Source organism: Emys orbicularis, chromosome 5, assembly GCF_028017835.1.
Source record: "Emys orbicularis isolate rEmyOrb1 chromosome 5, rEmyOrb1.hap1, whole genome shotgun sequence".
NCBI classification, from domain to species: domain Eukaryota; kingdom Metazoa; phylum Chordata; order Testudines; family Emydidae; genus Emys; species Emys orbicularis.
This window is the reverse complement of record NC_088687.1, coordinates 81916825-81935353: the sequence shown is the minus strand read 5'-3', so window position 1 is coordinate 81935353 and position 18529 is coordinate 81916825. Positions and strand designations below refer to the sequence as shown.

Below are 18529 nucleotides of genomic sequence, written 5' to 3'. Positions count from 1 at the left end.
CATTCAATAGCATTATACTAATAATGCTGTTTTTAAAACAAACTTCCATGCAAAATATGCAGTTGGTTTGGCTGGACTGATCTGCCATTTTAAGCATTCTTCTGGTGCTGTTTCTAGGCTCCAAAGGCTGCAAATGGGTCTTAACAAGCTGTCAAATTGGACTCCATATATTCTATCCTACAAAAGCTTGGTAGAGAAAAACCAGGCTCTAATCACTTTCTTCTCAGAAAAAGTGAAAGCTGAGGTGCTGGTACAGCAGAGCCTAGCAGAGACTCTGATCCAAATACTTAAGCCCTTTGAGGAGTTAATCTCACTGATAAATTTGGGAGACGCCTGGGTATCTGTGATGGTGCCAGCTGTCAAGGCTCTGACAGTCTACCTCAGGCATCAAGGAAATAAAAGAAAATTCTGTCTTTTGTATTTGAGAGTTCAGCACTGTGGAGTCTGAGGTAGCACACAGTGTGGCTTCTCACTGTAAGCTCTTCCCCCTTCTGCTCTAACTCACATCAATACAATACCAGAGTGGCCACACACACAGGCTGGCTGAAGAATGTCAGGCAAAAAATACCAAAAGAGGTGAAATAAAGACAAAAGAAACAACTCTTGGTGAAGGAAATTTGTTTGGATCTCTCTATTTCTAATGAGTGGAGTTACTAGGTAAATGTCATTGCAGTCTCTCCAGGGGTATTAACTCAAAATGTTAAATATTGAAAGTATAACACTATCAGACTTCCATGTCTTGTACACCTGTTTCTTTCCTCTGACCCCTTGCTAACTAATGTTTCCTATGAGATGTTCAGAAGGATGCTATGTCTGACAACAAATCCAGGCTGTTTCCAGATAGTGTGGAAAGCCTTGTGCTCTCAGAATATAATTTGCCCACAATTGATTTTACCCACCTGCCTATGCTTTTATAGCATGTTCATCAGAAAGGTATCTGAGCAATTAATTTCTAAAGACTAAACTGTGTATATGGTACTTCACCAGGCATTGACTTAAACGGCAAATTATAGTCTGTCTCATCTCACAGAAAGCTTATATCATCTATAATTGCAGATCTTCATTTAAAAATTGATTATCTTACAAGCACTTACTTGATTTGCATGCAAGTGACAATTTTAATATTTTATTAAAACTTAGACTGCAGAATTCTAATAAAAAACATTGGCACTTCTCAAAGTAATGCTATCCAGTGTTTAATTAAATGAATCAATTCACTTCTCCATTTTTATCATGATGTAAAATATATTTCTATTCAAAAATTTAGCTGATATTTGATCATTTTAGGGGCTCAAGTTTTTAGTATCCAGCAATTCCAAAACACAGATTTGTCACAGCTCTACTGTATTTAAAAGAGTTTGTTATTTTATAAAAACAAACTCTTGGGGGCAAAGACTGAGTTGGCAGCTGAGAAGTAGGTGGGTGTTCCTGATTATTTTATCAATAGCAGCCACTTTTTTAAAGTTTCTTTCACTGAATGACTGAAAGAAAAAATGAATATGTCATCAAAATCTTCAGAGATGCTGAATCTGGAGATATGAACATATGAATAAAAGTAAAATAAAAAAAACTGAACCTATGGCATCTCTCAGCACCATGTGATTGGCTGCACCTGCTGACATTTCTAGACAGTTTTTGGTCCAAAGAATACTGGAGTGGTTTCACTCCCAACAATATCCCAAGATATTCTCTGTGCTGCCATTTACCCTGTGGAAAACAAAACGGAGGGAACCTCAGCTAAATTTACTAATTTGAAAGCCAGGATGGAAAAAAATACATGATGAAAAAGTGCAGGAGTTGGACAGCAAGATCAACTTAATTGAAAATTGCATCTTCTGAACTATGGGAACAGATTACAAAACCATTCAAGGATGTTATGGTGCAGACCATCAACAGGAATACTCAACAAGCCAAGTAAGATCCAGAAAAGTAAGTGGTAGGTGTTCATCAAAGGGAAGGTGATTCAGAACTGCTTTCTTTTTATGAAAATCTTATACCAAAAACTCTCACTTTAGATACTGAAGAAAATCCTATCCACTATATAAAACCCTACTGCATTCATAGGAGTACAGTATTACTCATGTCTGTATTACAATATTAGGAAGAAACATTTTAATTAGGGCTGTCGATTAATCGCAGTTAACTCACGTGATTAACTCAAAAAAATTAATCACGATTTAAAAAATTAATCATGATAAATCACATTGTTAAACAATAGAATACCAATTGAAATTTATTAAATATTTAGGATGTTTTTATACATTTTCAAATACATTGATTTCTATTGCAACACTGAATACAAAGTGTACAGTGCTCACTTTATATTTTTTATTACAAATATTTGCACTGTAAAAATGATAAACAAAAGAAATAGTATTTTTCAATTCACCTAAAACAAGTACTGTAGTGCAATCTCTTTATCATGAAATTTGAACTTACAAATGTAGAATTATGTACAAAAAAATAGCTGCACTCAAAAACAAAACAACGTAAAACTTTAGAGCCTACAGGCCAATAAGTCCTAGTCCTTCTTCAGCCAATCGCTAAGAGAAACAAGTTTGTTTACATTTACGGGAGATACTACTGCCTGCTTCTTATTTACAATGTCACCCGAAAGTGAGAACAGGCATTTGAATGGCACTTTTGTAGCCAGTGTTGCAAGGTATTTATGTGCCAGATATGCTAAACATTTGTATGCCCCCTCATGCTCTGGCCACCATTCCAAAGGATATGCTTCCATACTGATGATTCTCGTTAAAAAAATAATCCATTAATTAAATTTCTGACTGAACTCCTTGGGGGAGAATTGTATGTCTCCTGTTCTATTTTACCCACATTCTGCCATATATTTCATGGTATAACGGTCTTGGATGATGACCTAGCACATGTTCATTTTAAGAATAAGTGAAGAAACAGATTGACAGAGCCAGAAGAGTACCCAGAAGTCACCTACTACAGGACAGGCCCAACAAAGAAAGTGACAGAACACCATTAGCCGTCACCTTCAGCCCCCAACTAAAACTCTCCAGCGCATCATCAAGGATCTACAACCTATCCTGAAGATCTTGGGAGACAGGCCAGTCCTCACTTACAGACAGCCCCCCAACCTGAAGCAAATACTCACCAGCAACCACACACCACACAACAAAAACACTAACCCAGAAACCTATCCTTGCAACTAAGCCCATTGCCAACTCTGTCCACATATCTATTCAAGGAACATCATCATAGGACCTAATCACATCAGCCATACCATCAGGGGCTCGTTCACCTGCACATCTAACAATGTGATATATGCCATCATGTGCCAGCAATGCTCCTCTGCCATGTATATTGGCCAAACCAGACAGTCTCTATGCAAAAGAATAAATGGACACAAATCAGACATCAAGACTTATAACATTCAAAAACAAGTTGGAGAACACTTCAACCTTCCTGGACACTCAATTACAGACCTAAAAGTCGCAATTCTTCAACAAAAAAACTTCAAAAATAGACTCCAACGAGAAATTGCAGAACTGGAATTAATTTGCAAACTGGACACCATTAAATTAGGCTTAAATAAAGACTGAGAGTGGGTCATTACAGAAACTATTTTCCCATGCTAATTTTTCCCCTACTGTTACTCACACCTTCCTGTCAACTGTTTGAAATGGGCCATCCTAATTATCACTACAAAAGTTTTTTTTCCTCCTGCTAATAATAGCCCACCTTAATTGATTAGTCTCATTAGAGTTGGTATGGCAACCCCAATTTTTTCATGTTCTCTGTATATATATATATATATATATATATATCTTCCTACTCTCTTTTCCACTGCATGCATCTGATGAAATGGGTTTTAGCCCACGAAAGCTTATGCCCAAATACATTTGTTAGTCCTTAAGGTGCCACAAGAACTCCTCATTCTTTTCACAGCAGATCTGACAAAACACAAAGAAGGTATCAATGTGAGATTTGGCATCGGACTCAGATGATGAAAATGAACGTGCGTCGGTCCATTCTGCTTTGGATCATTATCGAGCAGAACCCATCATCAGCATGGATGCATGTCCTCTGGAATGGTGGTTGAAGCATGAAGAGACATATGAATCTTTAGCACATCTGGCAGGTAAATATCTTGTGACACCGGCTACAACAGTGCCATGTGAAAGCCTGTTCTCACTTTCAGGTGACACTGTAAACAAGAAGTGGGCAGCATTATCTCCTGCAAATTGTAACCAAACTTGTTTGTCTGAGCGATTGGCTGAACAAGAAGGAGGACTGAGTGGACTTGTAGGCTCTAAAGTTTTACATTGCTTTATTTTTGAATGCAGCTATTTTTTGTACATAATTCTACATTTTTAAGTTCAACTTTCATGATAAAGAGATTGCACTACACCACTTGTATTACATGAATTGAAAAATACTATTTCTTTTATTTTTACAGTACAAATAGTTGTAATAAAAATATACAGTGAGCACTGTACACTTTGTATTCTGTGTTGTAATTGAAATCAATATACTTGAAAATGTAAAAGACATCCAAAAATATTTAAATAAATGGTATTCTATTATTGTTTAACAGCGCAATTAATCGCTTGACAGCCCTAATTTTAATGCTATCTAATTTGAAGGACTGCAGCAGAATTCTGCTTGCTGTATGTTCTATGTAAAAACCAGAATTTAAAAGGCCAAATTGCTATTTTTCCAAGATCTTGGGCCAGCTACATGGGCTGGGACAAGGGACTATTCTAATAAAATAAAACAAAATAAAATAATAATAAAGAAAGAATTTTGTGAGCAAAGAAACTAAAGTCTCTGCTTCCTATCAGGCAAAACTCAAAGCCACTTTTGATGGGAAATAGTATACATTCTGGGATCAGATAACAGCAGCAAGATTATTTAACACTATCCAAGACACTGCTCATGGCAAGGACTATGACAAAGAAGAAAATAATAAAGACGGTAAAGGGTTTCACTGTGTATGATATCAACCTGCCCTTTGTTGACAGAAATAATTTCTTCCTTCCCTACAAAGGAAAGATGTTCTATATATTTAACACGATATTCTTTCATACAATGCATACCTGTAACATTGTGGGTCTGTATACTGTGGGTCTGTATACTGTGGCTCTTTATATTGTAGCAATAAAAGTTGGTAAAGTAAAATACTATAACATTATCAGCTGCAGAAGCATAGTTTTAATAATTCGTCAGGTATTCCCTTCAAACCAACCAACCAAAACAAATAAAGCGAATCCTGACATTAATTTGTTTTGGATAATGGTATTTATTTACTAAAAGTGCTCATGAGCTTTTATGTTATACTTCAAGTTTTACCATATGAATTTTTCTTCTTTTATTAGATTATACTGATTTTTTGTTTCACCTTGTTATAAAAAGAAAGACTGAAAAGGCAGTGGATACTACTACTATCTATAATTTCTAAATTTAGGGGATCATTATCTAATGCTTACTAAATATTTGAATGCCTACTACTTCTATACAACAGAATTTTGTGTCTTCTTAATGATTACCTTACTCATTACATTTTTAAATGGCCACTATTTGTTTTATTATTAATACAGTGCCACATATTAGCATGAGATTCTATACTATATCATATGTCTGTGTTTATCAAAAATCCAAGACACTCAGAAACTGTATCACTATTTGTTTGTGCTTCATTTTTCCCAGTCTCCCCCAGCTATGCTCTTTGTCCAAGTGTTTCATCGCCCCCCGCCCCCAACTGTACTTCTTTTCTCAGTCTCTTTGCCAGGCCAGTCCTAGTTCTCATTCCTCACCCTGACTCCCTGTCTGATCTCCTTCCTCTGCCCACAAGGTCCCACTCTCCTTGCCCAAACAGTACACGTCTCTCCTTCTAGTTTTTCATTCGATCTTTGTCTCCATCCACCCACCATGTCCCAGTCACAGGTTCATTGCCCAACCCTTCTGCTGGCTACCAGTCTCCTTCCCAAGATAGTCCCAGTCTCCTCTTGCAACTTTCAGTCCCAGTTTCCTTCTTTCTCTGTTACCAACCTTGGCTCCTTGTTTTGGTCCAGTTCTTTTCTCCTACACATTCTATTTATGTGACTTCCTTTTCCATGCTGCCTGAATGTCAGCAGTGGGTGGCATTGGGAACATAGTAGAGACAGGTGCCTAGTTCTGGTGCCCAGATCTGGACTCAGCACAGCATGGAACAGCTGGGAATTGCATGGAAAAGCATGACTTGCAGGTAAAGTCCTGCTCAGTCCCAGGGTAGACCATGCTCAATGCAGGTTGAAACTTCGGGGAATTAAGCTAAAAAGCTCTAGCAAGTCCCTACTGAGCATGTAAAAACTGAGATTTTTCAGAAGTTTATAACTTGGCCATATTTGTATGGATTTTGACAGGGATGACAAAAGACTACCCTCCTCCCCCCAAAAGTGAAATTTCAAGTCCTACTCCAAAGTATGGGACTGCTAAGGTGTCTCAAAGGAAAGGTTGCCAGAATTTTTAACATGGGCAAAACAAAATATTTTTCCCTAGTCTCATTCTTGGAAATGGCTGAATCATTCTGGTTGAAATTACCCCCACACCCTCTCCCCCCAAAAAATCGGCCTGAGGTTTACACCCAGCATGTCAGATTTCAACCCAAACTATTAGACTTTGACAAAATTACAATCAACTGAGAACAGGGTCTTATAATAGGAAGTGTCAGGCAACCTCAATAACAGGCAGTGCTACCATCCCAACCTATAATAATGTGAAATTCCCACCTTATTCCTTTCATATGCAAAAATAAAGAAACAAAATCAACTTTCGGTAGAACAGGGACATTTTGACCCAAAAGGTGAAGGTTTCAGAAAATTATGAGACACTATATAAATAAGAGGTTAAAATGGAAACTGTTATGAAATCTCAATTTAATTTTACTAATGTTGAATCTTCTCTGGGTACTCAAATTTTGGAATTTCGATAACTCGTAGTGAGGGTATCAGATTAGATTAGGTTAAAGAGAGAAAACAGGCCTTCACACAAAACCAATGTAGCTTATTTTACAAAATATGTAGTGATATATATTCACATATCCGAGATTAGAATAGTGCCCTAAGGTAAAGTAAACTGAACAAAACAAAACAATAAGATGCACTTTGAAATTTCAAACTGTTTTATAATAATTAATCAACTGTGCACATTCTGGAAGTCAAATAATTGCTAAGGACTAGGCATATGCATCCTTATAGCTTACTTTAGAATGTCTTTTTAATTATTATTTCAAATTCAGTATATTAATATGCTCTTCACCGGGCAAATAAAAAATAGCAAAGTTAAGCAATCCTTAAGGAACAGCATATTATAATGTAAATAATACACACAACGTGAAAACAAAAGAACAAATATAAAATGATTCTAGCTGTGACACAGTGTGTTAGTGTGGTTGATAAACTGCATCTACATGCTGATAGCATACTGTATTCTCAAATCTATTATGCTTTTGAACTGATGTGTTATCATCTTTGGACAACTTTCACACCAGGAGGTGATCCCTGCTATAGTAATTTTAAAAATGAAAATCTTACAAACAAGATACATTTTATTGCTGTGTTACCTGAATTAGTATCAGCTAACAGTAATTTCACATAATTCAGCTCCATTTGCCAAAATATATGCATTTGGGCTGCCTATTACAAACATATATAATATGAATCTGTATGTTTCTATTAAGTCTGCTAGTTAGCAGTTACTTATCTGAATGAGCATTGTGTGGTACATGATCCCTAGAGGAAACAGCATTTATTCCTTTTTATTTATTATAGTATACTTACATGTTTAGTTTAAAAAACCAGAAAAATCTTAAGAATTTATTGTGGCTTTTTGTAATCTCTTCAATTTTGATTAAAATTAATTAGATAAATTTAATACAAAACTATCATATTGATGTTAATCTTCGACTAACTGGGAATCAAAAGGGCTGCTGGAAGTTGAAGTAGATTCACTTATAGTGGAATATTTTTATATCAACTAGTTATTGAGGATTAGATACTGATCCCCTTACTCAGGTCTTATGTTTTGTGGCATATCTGATTGCAATGGGACTGTTTTTAGAGTAATGTGATAAGCAACATGAGTGAGGGTGTCAAAAATAGGACATACTAGCTTTTGTTTTAACCATATTATTAACAAAAGGACAACAGAACAGATTTATGATGAATAGTTTACTTCTGAAATTCATCATTTTGTACTATCAAGTAGCATTGTATTCTTAGAAGCTGTGTTCCTTTCTCAGTTATTTCCTTTATGGGGTTTGAATCTAAATATACTGCATGATGTGGCAATAAATTGTCAGCACTGCAGAAATGTAGTCCAAATAGAAGCTATATATTAATATAAAAACTTAAATACATATGGAAAAGTTGTACAGAGAAAAAATATTCAGAAATTTACTGAAATATTTACTTTAAAATTTTTACCTACATGGAATTCTCTATTACCAGACATATTTATTAGCCACTCAGATTTTACACTGGGTGGTTTAAAAAGTTAATGCAAAAATTAAAAATGTAATTTTGAATATTGGAAATTCTCTCTCTTTGATCTGTGATTTTACTGTAATAACATTTCGTAATATTTATTTAATAAAAAGCAGCTGAATAGTAAATATCTTATAGATTAACGGCCTGATTCTGGAAGCTGTGTACTCAGTTTCCATCAGATACTTGTTTTCTTAAATATAAGCTCACAAAATATGGCAAAGTTTAATGTACTTTTACAATAATAAAAACTACAATAGCTTAAAATGTAATGTACTTTTTAAAACTGAACCAGAAGATAGGAGAGATCATCCCAAATGTTATTTGGACAATTTAATCAGATTTTGAAGTCACATCTTTCATTCTGTGTCAGCAGCTAGCATCATATAAACACTTAGAGTCACCTACCCATCCCCATAACTGTTATCGTGGCATGTTGGAGTAAACACATCCATCTCTATAAGGCTGTCATGACCATTTGCAAGAACTGCTTGATTTCCTAATTTTCTACATACAGAGATAAGATACAAAAACAGTAAATTAGATTGAAAGTTTTCAAATTGAGGAGACTGTACTTTTTAAAAATCACTGAATGCAATGCTAGCAACTTTACTTATTAAAATTATGTAAATAGAGGTAAATCATGAATACAGCTTATCCAATTTGATCAAGTTCACATGAGAAGAATTGGGAAGCTGACTGAAGAGATCTTGAATTTGACTGAAGTGAACGTTGTATTATTGGATCAAGTCCATAAACTTTTAGAGACTTAACTCTTTTTCTCTGAAGTACATTGCACTTTTGGAGGCAGTCAGACTTTATACAAATTGATTTAAGGCTTCCCTACAAATGATTAATACACTGTTTCTCAGTGTCTTAATCAATATTAAAGGCACTAGTTTAACTGGAAATCACCCCAATAAAAACACATTCTTGTCTAGTAGTAGAAATGCTTCATCATGGTTGAACAGTTCCCGAAACCTTCATATTCTTAAAAGAAGTCTTGGTCTAGTTTGCTGACTGATTTAGAAATGACTTCACTAGGAGGGTGGTGAAGCACTGGAATGCGTTACCTAGGGAGGTGGTGGAGTCTCCTTCCTTGGAGGTTTTTAAGGCCCGGCTTGACAAAGCCCTGGCTGGGATGATTTAGTTGGGAATTGGTCCTGCTTTGAGCAAGGGGTTGGACTAGATGACCTCCTGAGGTCCCTTCCAACCCCGATATTCTATGATTCTATGACAAATCTATGCAATTTTTTGCAATGCCGCCTTTTAGACTGTTAGTGCTTTAATTAAATGCTTCAAAGGTGTTGAAATATTTGCCAATCAATTATTTCTTCAACAATTTTCTTTTTCTTCTCCACAATAAAATTAGCAGATAATTAATTTAAAACAGTGTAACGTTCCCACTTATTTTATTTTTAATTATAGTTGAAGCCTGAGAAAAGGCAATACAGTATTAACATACAACTATAAAAATTGTGTTTAGTTTTTTGGCCTGCCTGAATGCTGACAACATAGTTCACAGTCCATTATACAAAATATAATTCCACCTTCTCTGACAAATTAAACACCTCATATAGCAAATTCAACTAATCATGAGTCAAAGATGTTCTTTTTTGACTCACACATACCTTAATATAGATGTTAGATAAAATTATAATATTCTAAGAGCTACATTTCAAAAGTGGAACCTGGGAATTTTTCCATGAACATGGATTCAGGTTACTATTTAAAATTCCCAAATAGTGCTGGGAAAATTTACTGAGACAAGCGTTAATTTTGCTTTCATGAGAGATGTAAATTTCAATTTACCTTATTCTGCCTTGTATATTTCCCTAAGGCCTGGACTACACTGGGGGGGGTGGGGGGAATCGATCTAATTTATGTAACTTCAGCTACGTGAATAAAGTAGCTGAAGTCGACGTACTTAGATCTACTCACCGCAGTGTCTTCACTGCGGTGAGTTGACTGCTGCCGCTCCCCCATCGACTCTGCCTGCACCTCTCGTGGCGGTGGAGTACAGGAGTTGACAGGAGAGCGCTCGGGGGTCGATTTATCGCATCTAGACTAGATGCAATAAATCGACCCCCACTGGATTGATCGCTGCCCGCCAATCCGGCAGGTAGTATAGACATACCCTAAGACACATAATCAAGTGACCTTGCTTTAAAGAGGTTTAGTACGTTTGGATATTTAAAAGACAAGAAGTATTAAGGAAGTAATTCAATATGCAATTTCATACATTAATAATTTGCAAAGCATTTACCAAGCTACAAGGTAAAAGCTATGGAAATATAACTAATGAGATATCAATACTCAAGAAGAAATTCACACAGAGTAGGATGTTAATAAATATTTTATTAAATGACTACAAATGAACCATTTTATTAACACCTAATAAGTAACTACTAAGCTATTTAACCCATATTTATAATGAGAGGCATGCAGTTAATTATTTGCACAATTTCTTTAGATTTAGGCTTCCCAAACAGGGGTTCAAAGGACAAAAAAGGAGAGTTACTGTGTACAGCCTTGCTACTACATTCCTTCAAAAGTTGTTATTAGATTGATCTTATTTTGATTTTCCCAGCAGGTATATTGCTCCTACAGCTGACCATACTCACAGGAGGAGATGGGGAAGAGGCAAATAGGCCAGGCTCTCAAATGACCCAAAAAGATTTCATGCAGGGGGCAGGAAATCAGAGGTTAAAAGAAAAAAAATATTTTATTTACTCCCATCAGAAGAAAGTTATTTGTTGCTTACTCTCAGTAACCTCACTATCATGTAAAGGGGATATGGAGAGATGAAAGGAGGGACTCATATAATGGAAGGTTTGGTTTTAAGTCCTCATAAAACTTTAAGGAAAGAGAATCCTTTATATCAAAAGGCCATGAATCCCTGCTGCATGTTATTGACCAGTCACCTCACAGTTTAAACCTTTAGTAACAGCAGTGTTTTACACTACAAATATTGACAGAAGATAGAAATAGCAAAACAACAAATATTCTATTAAATATAAAACTGCATCCAACTTTATACAATATATATCTAGAAATCCACCTCCAAAATCAAAATGAGAACTTCTCCAAAAGGATGGATGCTAAAACCCCTTTCCACATACATTCTCATGTACATATACACAAAAGCAGCCTACACACTACTGAGCTATTCACAGGAGTGAGTCATATATCATTCATTGATCAGTCATCACCAACCTGTGCCTACAGAGATAGAAGAATGGTTATCTACATACAACTGACTTTCACATTTTCTGTCTTTAAATGACAGTTGTGGAAAAATTGCAGGACATCTAAGTTAGGTAAAAAAAAGCTGAGTATGGGCAAAAGCTAAAATAATTGCTAGAGATGAAACAAATCACTATATAGAGAAACAGATAAAGGCAGAGACCTAACCCAGATAAAGTTGTTAATATAGTTGAAATTGAGCCTGAGAATCACACTCTATAGGGGATCTTAACTAAAAAAGGAAAAATCAATGACAAATAAGGCTCGTTCTTCACCTCAAGAGTTCCAACCAAGTGAGACTATTAGAGAAACTACAGTAGGGTTGTGTTGGTTACAATGTGAGATTTTCACATTTCAGCTCATATTTAAGGGTTCAGGAACTGAATGTTCAAACACTGTCAGATGTTAAGATTAGCAACATTTAAAAGATGTGACAAGTGTACTTTGCAAAAATATTCCATCCAGTTTGGGAAGGGCATCCTAGTTTAAAATGTATATCCTCCTTTTTACACACACAGTGAAAAATAGATGTCTGTTTTTCTCCTGTGCCAACCCCAGCAAGCAAAGCAAGCATCAAGAATAACATGAATATACTGCAGATTCACAGGCTGTCCTGAAAAGGCTGAATATCTTAGCAGTGAGCTCTTCCCCAAAACCCATTCACTTATTCTGTAAGTGGACTTAATATGGTTAATAAATAATGTGAACAGGGTAAAACCCAGTGTAATCCTGTCCCATAGTGACTGCATATCATAAAAAAAATACACAGTAGTTTTCAAGAAAGGTAAGAAATGGAGTAGCCGAGTCTTGTTTTATTCCCAAAAAATGGTTGGAAAGGGAGATTTGAACCTATTGTCTGAAACCCCTGGAATGACAAAGCTCCCTACTGTAGTGTCTAGCTGTAGGTCATATGTTTTAAATGAGTCAAAATCTGATTTGAGTATTGTTCAGCCCGCTATACATCTATAATGGAAAAGGCTTCAAAGAATGAACTTGACATATATTTCATAAATATTTGTCAAAATAATTATTGCCAACTACAATGCAATTATGCATATTCAGTTTGATGACTCAATTGGAAAATTTCTTTTCTCTTTAATAAAAAATTTCTAAGTGACAATAGTGAATTAGTGCTGATTGACTGTTCAGTGAGTGTTAATTAATACCGAAGGAAAATTTAGCTCTATGCTAATAAATCCTACAAAAAATCTTTACATATAAATCTTTAACTAAAACGGAATTATCTGCCCATTTTATTTGCTCTTGCAAAATGATAAACAGTGATAAACAAGAGAGACAAACTACGTAGTATGTAATGAGAAAGTGAGTTCTCTTGGCCCACCAAACCATAAAGCTTGGAATCACCCTAATTGCTTAGGGTCTAGCCAAAGGGGCAAGGACTAGAGTGCTGGAAAAACACTACGAAAGCCCCTTCCCTGATGAGCTGATCTGTACAGCAGCATTGGTTTGGCTCATATATGTCTGGCAAACAAGGGTGAGCAATAAGTTCACAATAATCATAACCAATAAGGATTATAAACACAGGAGGAAATGACTGTCCACAAAATTAAGACATCCCCAAAGTCCAATCATGAGGTGATAAACATGGCAAAAGAAACCAGTCTTGTGAAAAGTCACTCACAATGTGGGTTTTGGAGAGAGGGGCAGTAACAAAAATAGCTACATTTATTTTTATATTTCTCAACTTTTAATTTTGCTGATTGAATACGAGGAAATACAACTGGCTGGTTATTTCTCTTTTAGTTAAGTGTTTTCATTATAAATTCTACACTCTTAAAGGTCTCTAAATGGTTACCTGCTTTCCAGTGGCACATTACTGCCAAGGACCCAGCTGTCCTGCAGCTGGACGGACTCGGGTGTGGTTTGCAGCTCGGCGGGCAAAGCAGCCGGCGGGGCCGGACTCTGATTCCTCCTATTTGTCAATGAGTTTCTGTTAAGGGAGGTGATAGATGGATGATGCTGTGCTGAATGCTGCTTGTGAGAAGGTGGCAAAGGTTGCAGGGTCGACTGGCCTTGGTTATTTGGCGGTTGCTCTGGGAAGAAAGAAAATTGAAGTTTGTTATACATCACCCTGGCTTTTGCTACAACCAAAGCAGAATGAGAAACTGAATATAATCCCATCATCTAAAATAAATTTGCATATTATTCTATTAGAAGGCATTCAGTGACATTTTCTAAGAGCAAGTTTACCCTTGATACACAAAGTTCTAATTAATATACAACAGATGGGAAAATTGCTTTTGGTTTTAATTTGTTTCAGTTTTTTTATCTGATTTTATTAACACCTACAGAAAACAGCATCTGACAGATCCCCTAATGTGCCTTTAGATTTCAGCTTTTTTTAACAAACCAACCCTGAAATTAAATGGGTAATTTCAGTAGAACACAAAGGTTTTCGAAATGCATATAATCCCTATAATTATTTAATGGAATTTTTTTAAGCTTTATTTAACTGCAATAAATTATTACAAGCTAGTTGCTAAACGGCAGTAGACTGCTCTAGTTTAGAGCATTTCAAATAAGGCAGCGCTGCACTATGATCTGCTAATAGATGCTAAGTATTCTTTAGCAGAAGGTCACTCTGTGAAGCAGATGTTGCTTCATGGATATTTAACAGACTGAATCACATCTGATTACAACGTCAGAAGCCTCATATACTTAATGACCGTTACATCCATTAGAACACACACAGAATAGATTTTCCAATTTCACACTATGTGGTACAACTACATTTTGGAGTAAGTCACAGGTGATCAGAGAGTCGTGCCACCAAGACAGTGGTGGAAATATTTTGTTCCTAAACTAAAAGCACATAATAGCCATAGCGAATAAGTCAGAGGTCAGAAAGCAAGCTGTTTTATTTTTAATGATCTGGGGCTAAGGATGTGCCTGACAATATTTACATAAAAAGTTGTCAGACTTAGGTAGGATCTAACTAGATGCTGAATGGATTTGGCTTCAACACATACACATTGTCAATCTTTGACTGAATGTAGTTCAACGTTTTTTAAGTAATGTATTGACATGTTATTAATACAAATGTATGTATTGAACAGAATAACAGACTAGAGTTACATTTCCTTACACTGTGAACGCAAGCAGTGATTCTTAAACTGAGTAATATGACCTTCAGATGTGATTCTCTATTTGCTGGAACTGAATACACAATCTGCAATGACTTGAACCATACTATTAAACCCATAATAAAGGGGTACAGAAATTAAAAAAAGTCTATTGAGACTAAAAACCAATTATTGCTGCATGTTTCTGATAGTCTCTAATAATCCATATTATAGTAATTTAGCAACTAATAATTTCTCACCCTCGTGAGCATTAGGGATAGAGCTGTTAGCCTAACACAGGAAAATAAAACTCTATGCTTTTGCATCTTCTTTTCTTAGAAGACCATTCCCATTTCCAGTGAAGGGGTTTGGTTAATTACTTTGCTGCCGTGTGAAACGAAGTGTCTAAATTATAGTAAGGTTGAAATATGCCTTTTAGAGAGTGGCAGGGTTATAACAGTCCATACAGTTTTGTTGAGTTTAAAAAACAAAACAAAAACCTCTACTAAATTAACAAGAAAAATTACCAATCAGGCAGCATACAATTAATCAGTTTAGTCTTTACCAACACCAATAGGTGTCATCACATATGATAAAAATCACTATGGAAGGCTTTAAGGCACATTTTAACAAGCCAGCTACAGGATAATTTAACAGGCTAAAGCTGGGAAAGATTTTGTTTTCAAGTCTATTTAAAATTTTATCTGATTTAGATTAGGAGCTAATTATCAACTGTCACAGAATTAACTCTGGTGCATATATATATGATTACTAACACAACAGGGAGCCATACCACAAGTATATGAAAATAAATCCTATTCCTTTACTGGATAATCTAAAATAATGTATGTCTCATAAATCATATCTTTCTTTCTTTCTTTCCTTCCTCCGTTCAATTGCTCTACTTATCTAGCATTATCCCCCTCCTCTTGTACAAACTTCCTATGATTGATGCAAGAGCCTTTTCCTCTGCAGTTCCTATCCACTGAAACATTATTCTGGAACTTCTCCACCTCTTCAATTTGTCTTCTCATTTAAAATTTCAATTGAAAGCCATTTTCTTTTTGTCTGGCATTTTATTTTCATACCATAGAAAGCAGATCCAGCTCCCTCCTTCACGAAAACAGAGAGCCCATTTGTAATACAAGTGATGTAGATCTGCTGTACAAAAGAGGGTTGGGTGTAAGGAAGACACAAAGCCTGCAGGATGGGGCTAGGATCTAAGATCTGCCATAGCACAGATCCATTCTGAAGATAGCTACACAGATATACATAGATGCTGAAACTAGGAGTGTTACCACACCCACTGGGTTGAAGTAATAATAAAAACTCAAATACATTGTTCCTGCCTTCAGCACCCTACTATAAAAATTATTCCAACACTACTGCAGATATACAGCACCTCTGTGGAGTAGGGGCTTGGGGCTATTTCTGCATATCTGCCCAGCTCACAGCCCAGCTACTTCAAGCCAGTGTCTGTGGTCTACATTTGCGTGTAGACATATTACTTATACATGACCGATATAACATGAATGTGGATAGAACGCGGTAAAGCAGTGTTCGGGGTGCCCCAGGGGTCGGTCCAGGGGCCAGTTTTGTTCAACATCTTCGTTAATGATCTGGATGATGGGATGGATTGCACCCTCAGCAAGTTTGCGGATGACACTAAGCTGGGGGGAGAGATAGATACGCTAGAGGGTAGGTATAAGATCCAGACTAACCTAGACAAATTGGAGGATTGGGCCAAAAGAAATCTGATGAGGTTCAACAAGGACAAGTGCAGAGTCCTGCACTTAGGACAGAAGAATCCCATGCACTGCTACAGGCTGGGGACCGACTGGCTAAGCAGGCAGTTCTGCAGAAAAGGACCCGGGGATTACAGTGGATGAGAAGTGGGATATGAGTCAGCAGTGTGCCCTTATTTCATCGATTTGTGAGGAAGATGTCAACATTATAAAAGTGGTGATTATGATGCCATAGTTAGGGTTGCCTCATACTCCTATTTCAACCCCTATTTTCATGGATAAATAACTAAACAATAGTTTGCTTTTTATAGCATCTTCCACACAATATCAAAGTGCTTTATAAACAACTAAGCTTCCCAACATCATTGTGAAATAGTGACATATTGCCATTCTGATTATATACATGGGGAACCTGAAGCAGAGAGAGGTTAAGTAATTGGCTGAGTGTTACATAGGAAATTTGTGTCACAGTCAGAAGAAGAAACTAGAACTCCTGGCTGTCAGACCCACAATACCAGCCTTCCTCACCTTTCTATATTTAAGGGCCTGAGACATGCAGATAGAGCCTCTGTGATTATTGGACCATGACATGGATATGGACTTCTTGAGCTCTGCAGTCTTGAATATTACTCCTAGTTCTGGAAAATGTAAAGAAAATACTTTCTCTGCATCAGCACAAATGTCAGAATAGGCATTCTGCAGCTCCTCCCTTCAAAGCTGGCTCTTCATCTATGGCAATTAGCTTCTTGGGAAACAGGCATCCTAATGGAGGGAAGAGTTCTTCCCTCAGTTTGTGAAAAATTCTGACATGGCCTAAGCTAAACATATAGGCTCCATGACTGTTAGCTCCATTTTGATGGTAAGTCAGGAAGAAGAGAATGGGATGATCCAGCATGAAGGCTATAAGAGGTACAATGATTGTGTTGGAAGGAGCAGATAAAGGGCTCAATTATGCTCCGTTGCTGACACCAGAAAGTTGCAACAATCTAACTTAGGCCACGTCTTCACTACCCGCCGGATCGGCGGGTAGCAATCGGTCTATCGGGGATCAACTTATCGCGTCTAGTGAAGACGTGATAAAATCGATCCCTGATCGCTCTGCCGTCGACTCCGGAAATCCACCGCGGCAACAGGCGGCAGTGGAGGCGACGGCGGTGCGGCAGCGGTCGACTTGCCGCCGTCCTCACAACCAGGTAAGTCGACCTAAAATACGCCACTTCAGCTACGCTATTCATGTAGCTGAAGTAGTGTATCTTAGGTCGACCCCCCGCTGTAGTGTAGACCTAGCCTTAAAGTGGCTTTTAAACTGATTTAGTTAAACCTGTGCAAACCACTGTCTGAACACACACATTCTGGTTTAAGAATGGTTTATTTTGGCTTAGCTTAAACAGATTTCCAATCAACTAAACCACAATAAGCCTGGTTTACACAAAATAGATTGTCTGGACAGGGGTTTGCACAGGTTTAACTAATCTATTTAAAAATCACAAACTGTTCAACTTTCTTGTGTAGACTAGGCCTTAGTTACACCAGAGCAACCCCACTGAAGTAGTCATCTTGTGGAGATGTTTTATGCAGCTAATGCAAATTGGCCCAACAACAACCCATTGCAGTAGAGTTACCCAAGTATAACAGAGATTTTAACCTTCGTGCAGCATTGACTGCATAAATCACTGTCAGATAAACGCACATCAGCCTATGTATGAAACTGATGAATTCATATGAAATGGAATAGAAACCAGTCTAAACACAGTTTTACTCATTTTTCAAAACCTATTTCAATAGTTGTTTACCTGAGACACTAGCAGTGAAGTAAATGATCCATTTCAATCCTGGAGGTAAATTATACGTATTCTGTAGCCAACCACAAAACCTCTCTCTCTTTTCTTTTTCAAAAACTAATTTACGTTTAATTAATTTTATCATTTAATTATTACTGAATTTCAATAGAATATTATGC

At 36.6% G+C, this 18529-nt stretch overlaps 1 protein-coding gene across 8 annotated transcripts in view; it reads right to left on the bottom strand.

Moving 5' to 3' along the window:
* Positions 1–18529, bottom strand: part of TENM3 (teneurin transmembrane protein 3) — a 502096-nt gene that overhangs the window by 178239 nt on the left and 305328 nt on the right. For all 8 annotated transcript variants that reach the window (XM_065405305.1, XM_065405306.1, XM_065405307.1 and 5 more), the window contains one exon: positions 13558–13795. In XM_065405305.1, coding sequence (XP_065261377.1) covers positions 13558–13795 — 238 coding nt within the window. The remainder of the gene's footprint in view (positions 1–13557; positions 13796–18529) is intronic.